This window comes from Sphaeroforma arctica (assembly GCF_001186125.1).
Source record: "Sphaeroforma arctica JP610 unplaced genomic scaffold supercont1.603, whole genome shotgun sequence".
In the NCBI taxonomy this organism is placed as follows: Eukaryota; class Ichthyosporea; order Ichthyophonida; genus Sphaeroforma; species Sphaeroforma arctica.
The window spans coordinates 50,292-56,854 of record NW_014039955.1 but is presented as its reverse complement, the minus strand read 5'-3'; the positions used below and the strand labels follow the sequence as shown (position 1 = coordinate 56,854).

The 6,563-nt window shown below is 41.4% G+C and overlaps 2 protein-coding genes across 2 annotated transcripts; one reads left to right on the top strand and one right to left on the bottom strand.

Annotated features, from left to right (window-relative positions):
• Positions 1–918: 918 nt before the first annotated feature.
• Positions 919–1,368, bottom strand: SARC_07523 (hypothetical protein; the record flags this gene model as incomplete). Its single annotated transcript, XM_014298539.1, has 1 exon — positions 919–1,368. One exon carries the CDS (start codon positions 1,366–1,368, stop codon positions 919–921), a length of 450 nt encoding a protein of 149 aa, XP_014154014.1.
• A 2,621-nt stretch (positions 1,369–3,989) lies between these two features.
• On the top strand, positions 3,990–6,280 carry SARC_07522 (hypothetical protein; the record flags this gene model as incomplete). Its single annotated transcript, XM_014298538.1, has 4 exons — positions 3,990–4,111; positions 5,309–5,393; positions 5,970–6,090; positions 6,179–6,280. Coding segments are annotated over 4 exons (430 nt in total), but the record flags the coding sequence as incomplete, so codon positions are not given.
• Between the last annotated feature and the right edge of the window lie 283 nt (positions 6,281–6,563).

Below are 6,563 nucleotides of genomic sequence, written 5' to 3'. Positions count from 1 at the left end.
GTGTTTATTGTATATATGTGTGCACGTATATATATACAAATAATATATATATATATATATATATGTGTGTGTATGTGTGTGTGTGTGAGTGTGTGAGTATGTGTTTATTCATCAATCTATAATATATATATATATATATATATATATATCAGAAGCCATATAACCATACATACCATTGACCTTAAAATTCTGCCTAGCCAATCCGATCGGCACACCGAACACTTCTGATACCTATACGAGACCATCACTTACTATCAATACACCTCAGTTCATACTGCCCCCCGTTCCATCTCATCCAACCCACTCTCCCGGTTGCTTGCGTGGCCCTGTCAGGTTTTGCCCTGTCGCAGTGGCTGACTGTTTCTCTGCAGTTGTTGGGCATTGTGTTTGTGACGGCTGTGGGGACCGTGGCCGTTGTCCAGCGCAATACGCAGTACATCCATCAAGGTGAGTTCTGTGAAGAACCCTAACCCCCTAGAAACCCTATACCCCTAATACCCTAAAACCTTAGTGTATAGTGAGGACATATTTGGTATTGCACAATGTGGTTTTTGGGTTTTTGGGTTTTTAGAGAGATGTTTTTCGATGCGAAGGTTTATATTTGGTACAGCAAGTACGAGCTACTAATGTGCGCTTTATAAGTAAGGCTAGATGTTCAACTATATTGAAGCTGTTGGCAATACTCTAACGATATCTGTGTACAAGAATATATATGTATGCATCACGATGTATATATATATATATCATTAATATATGTGTATACGTTTTTTCATATAAATATACATATATATAACAGTACACTAACGCAGTATCTCTGAACGGATACCATATAAGGAATGGACTGAAAGTCCACTTAGTATGGTGTTTAGTCGGAAATGTTCGTCTCACACGTAGCCTTCCTTGTGGTCTCCTCCAGGGCTAGTGGGCCTGTCCTTGACCTACACTTTGGGACTCATCAGCACCATCGGCAATGTCATGACCTCGTTCACGCAGACGGAGATTCAAATGATAGGTACAAACCAAACCCACGCGAGTAACATGCACTTCCTTACTTAGATTCTTAACACGCACTTGCTGGGTATGGTTTCTCATGGGTGCTGTGTATGTTGTCACCTCCTTACTTAGATTCCTAACACGCACTTGCTTGGTATGGTTTCTCATGGGTGCTGTGTATGTTGTCACCTCCTTACTTAGATTCCTAACACGCACTTGCTTGGTATGGTTTATCATGGGTGCTGTGTATGTTGTCACCTCCTTACTTAGATTCCTAACACGCACTTGCTTGGTATGGTTTATCATGGGTGCTGTGTATGTTGTCACTTCCTTACTTAGATTCCTAACGCGCACTTGCTTGGTATGGTTTCTCATGGGTGCTGTGTATGTTGACAATCGCCGGTCCATTCCGTTTGTCCATTCCGTTGTGTGTGTTGCAGCTGTGGAGCGAGTCAAGAAGTACATCACAGAGATTCCTCTGGAGGAGACGGCGGAGCAGAACTCTCTAACCAACGTATGTGCCATCAGGTGATCTCTAACCAACGTATGTGCCATCAGGTGCCATCCCGGTGCTAGTAGGCATGCACTACCATGTCATGTTGGCTGATGTTAGTGCTCATACACTCGCTTTGAAATCCTGGCCTTAGTATGTTATACCAGCACTGGTCATTGTTTGTGGAAATGGAGAGGATTAGTTATAGATATTTGATTTAGTGTGAATTAGTAATAGATATTTGATTTAGTGTAGATTGAGGGAATGGTTATAAATATTTGATTTAGTGTAAAGTGAGGGAATGGTTATAGATATTTGATGTAGTGTAAAGTGGGGGATTGGTTATAGATATTTGATGTAGTGTATATATAGGGCAACGTCGTTCCTGTTAATCCCCATGCACCACGTGGCCAAGAGTAAAGCAGGCCGCAATTAGCCCCCAGCCATGACTAAGCGGACCAACTTCTCAACTTGTCATGTCGTGTCATGTCATGTCAGATCACCGTACAACACCTAGCTATATCACTTGCCAACCCTTCCGCCTAAATCTTTAACGTTCCGGATACACGAATGGCCGTCATGTACCACACGCATTGTCCTGAACTCCAATCTGGGGTGTCCTAATTGACTGAAATGACGGAAAACAGGACCGTGTTCCGCACCCCACTCTCCCCAATGGGTGGCCCAGAACGGGGACAATTGAGTTCCGCAATGTGACCCTAGACTATCCACAGATGGCAGCTGCGGACACACCTGTGCGTGGGTAAGAATATAAGACACTCATTTGCTTGTTACATTAAGGATATATATGCAAATAGACACACTCATTTGCTTGTTACATTAAGGATATAGATGCAAATAGACCCACCCATATACTTGTTACATTAAGGATATAGATACAATAGACACTCATTTGCTTGTTACATTAAGGATATAGATGCAATAGACACTCATTTGCTTGTTACATTAATTTTATAGATGCAAATAGACACACACATTTGCTTGCTACATTAAGGATACAGATGCAAATAGACACACTCATTTGCTTGTTACATTAAGGTTATACATGCAAATAGACACTCTCATTTGTTTGTTATATTAAGAATATATATGCAAATAGACCCACTCATTTGCTTGTTACATAAAGGTTATACATGCAAATAGACCCACTCATATGCTTGTTACATTAAGGATACACCTGCAAATAGACCCACTCATTTGCTTGTTACATTACGGTGATAGATGCAAATAGACCCACTCATTTGCTTGCTACATTAAGGATATAGATGCAAATAGACCCACTCATATGCTTGTTATATTAAGGACATAGATGCAAATAGACACTCAATTGCTTGTTACATTAAGGTTATAGATACAAATAGACCCACTCATTTGCTTGTTGCATTCAGATTATAGATGCGAATAGACTCATTTGCTTGTTACATTAAGGTTATATATGCAAATAGACACTCTCATTTGCTTGTTTCATTAGGGTTATACATGCAAATAGACACTCTCATTTGCTTGTTACATTATGGATATACATGCAAATAGACACTCTCATTTGTTTGTTACATTAAGGATATATATGCAAATAGACCCTCTCATTTTCTTGTTACATAAAGGTTATACATGCAAATAGACCCACTCATATGCTTGTTACATTAAGGATATATATGCAAATAGACACACTTATTTTCTTGTTACATTAAAGGTATAGATGCATATAGACACACTCATTTGCTTGTTACATTAAGGATACAGATGCAAATAGACACACTCATTTGCTTGTTACATTAAGGTTATACATGCAAATAGACACTCTCACTTGCTTGTTACATTAAGGATACATATGCAAATAGACACACTCATTTGCTTGTTACATTAAGGATATAGATGCAAATAGACCCACTCATATGCTTGTTATATTAAGGACATAGATGCAAATAGACACTCATTTGCTTGTTACATTAAGGTTATAGATGCAAATAGACACACACATTTGATTGTTACATTAAGATTATAGATGCGAATAGACACTCATTTGCTTGTTACATTAAGGTTATACATGCAAATAGGCCCACTCATATGCTTGTTACAGTAATGATATACATTCAAATAGACGCACTCATTTGTTTGTTATATTAAAAATACAGATGCAAATAGAGCCACTCATTTGCTTGTTACATTATGGATATACATTCAAATAGAGCCACTCATTTTCTTGTTACATTAAGCATATACATGCAAATAGACACACTCATTGCTTGGTTACATTAAGTATAAACATGTAAATAGACACACTCATTTGCTTATTACGTCTCCTGCATTGCGCCGCACTCTATCTTTAACACCAGCCCCGCAGAATGCTTCCATATTATACACTTGTGTTTATTACATCCCTTGCATGCCACATCTTCTGTTCCTGTGCTTGTTACAGGTTGCTTTCATATTATATACCTGTGCCTATCACATTTCCTTGCATGTCACGACTTCTGTTCAGAGTTACGCCTTCTGCTAAGGCCACCACGAGAGCGTTAGACAAAGTGTCGTTCAGTGTCAAAGACGGACAGCGCTATGGCATCTGTGGGAGAACAGGTGCTGGGAAGAGCTCGCTTATAGCAGGTGCGTGTGATGTTGCATGGAGGTTCTTGTGTACGTGTGTGTATGTGTGTTTCTTGTATACGTGTGTGTATGTGTATGTCTTGTGAACGTGTGTGTATGTGTATGTCTTGTGTACGTGTGTGTATGTGTATGTCTTGTGTACGTGTGTGTATGTGTATGTGTGTCTATAGCAGGTGCGTGTGATGTTGCATGGAGGTTCTTGTGTACGTGTGTGTGTGTGTATGTGTGTCTATAGCAGGTGCGTGTGATGCTGCATGGAGGTTCTTGTGTACGTGTGTGTGTGTGTATGTGTGTCTCGGGATGTGTGTGTGTCCTCTGTGTGTTACGTACAGAAAATGAGTCTGTGTGTGTTTATGTTTTGATCTCTGTGTGGGGCGTTGTATAACCTGTAAGGGTGTCGGTCTAAATTGAAGCGTGTGGTGTGTGTCTGTTACTTTTTATGTGTGTGTGGCTGTGTTTGGTGGCGAGTGTTTCCTAGACTCAGAGTCAATGTACCCGAGTGTGTTCATATTCTAATATCTGTGTGTGCTTATGTTTTAATATCTGTGTTTGTATGTCTTAATAACTATGTTTTATGTTTTATTGTCCGTGTCTGTGGTTGTAAATCCTGCCAGGATGGCAGTCTGAGTGCAAGTGTGTGTGCATGTATACAAAGACATGTATGTAGGAGTGCTCCAACTCGGGTGTATGATATCGTCGTCCCATTTACTAGTATGATAGCTCTCGTCGCACATTTAGTTCCTGCGCTCGACCCAAACACCATTCCAGTTCAGAACATACCAACCTAAAGCTTATAGCAAAATATATCCATAACATATTATATCCATATCATACTATATCCATAACAAATTATATCCATAACGTAGTATGCCATGAATATGTGCACTGCTACAACTAGGTTAATCTAGTGTATATCTTACTGTAAGACACTCTATCCCACCACCATCCACACACTCTCTACTGTCTCTGTGCTCTAACCTCATCTTCTACATGCTGTATGTTGTGCTAAAACACTCTATCCCACCACCATCCACACACGGTCTACTGTCCCTGTGCGCTATCCTCGTCTTCTGCATGCTGTATGTTGTGCTAAGACACTCTATCCCGCCACCATCTACACACGCTCTACTGTCCCTATGCTCTAACCTCGTCTTCTGCATGCCGCATGCTGTATGTCTTCTGCTTGCGCTACTACAGCCGCGTTTCGACTGGCGGAGTGTACTGAGGGGCGCATTCTGATTGACGGTGTGGATATCTCCACCATACCCCTGCACATATTACGGTATGTGGGTGGTTGGTGTTGTTGTCGTATACTATCCACGCGTATTCGTATGACAGTGCTATTTGGAGTGGCATTCTATACACACGTTTAAAATTACTATATGTATGTACTAGTAGCTCAAACAATGTAGGTACAAATCCTACCATCAGCTCCGGTCACCAGAGTACCATAGACCCTCAGTCTATTCATTCTGTAGACACGTATCGGTGTAGGTCATGTTATGATTGGTGCGAGGATATGCTATACTATGCCTTCGCTGTGTGGGAGTAGTAGTAGGTGAGTATTTGTATACGTCTTTCGTATGGGTATTGTATATACGTTTGTGCATCTGCACTGATACCAGAATGATCCTTCTATCTCTTAGTCTCACAGATATACAAAGTATGAGTGCGTTCAACGATACAGACCAAACACAGGGTCGCAGACGTGGAGGGGGTTCTGCCTGTATCGCCCCCACCCACCATTTAACCAAACCGTTCTACACCACTCACTGATACCTAAACCCCATACCACTCACTGCGCCATGTACTGGCCAGAGGTTCTTATGTGTACTACCTTCACGTACGATTCAAGCAGTCCATATAGGACTCCAACACGTGCGTTAGATCCGGTTACGGGTGGTTGCAGCTTCACACCCGGCTTTAGTGTGCGCAATGCTATTGGATGCAAATGTACCGCAAATGGGCTCTTCTCGGCAGTCGCCATCATAAATATGACTCACCAACTCGTCACAGCTTACAGCATAACGCACATTGTTCTCTGCCGCGTCGGATTGTGCTTTACAGGCCAAGCGCTTCGAAGACATCACTGCTGAGGCCATAGAAGACACCCCTCACCCCAACCAGGGTGGCAGTGTGTCACAGCAAGGAAACCAATCAGCCCAATGAAAACCACTGTAGTTATCAGTGTATGTCCATATGCCTCGCATTTACCGTTGCCGTTTGTATTGTCTTACCAGTGGCCGAATGGGAATTATCACGCAGACGGCAGTGCTGTTCAAAGGAACGGTGCGGCAGAATCTGGATCCTTTCAGTATATACTCGTCAGGTGGACTGCTCATATCAGCCCTTAAAAGGTACGATGTTAGCATTTCTGTATACATATGTTGTGTGCGTAGTATTCATATATATATATATATATGAATACTACGCACACAACATATGTATACAG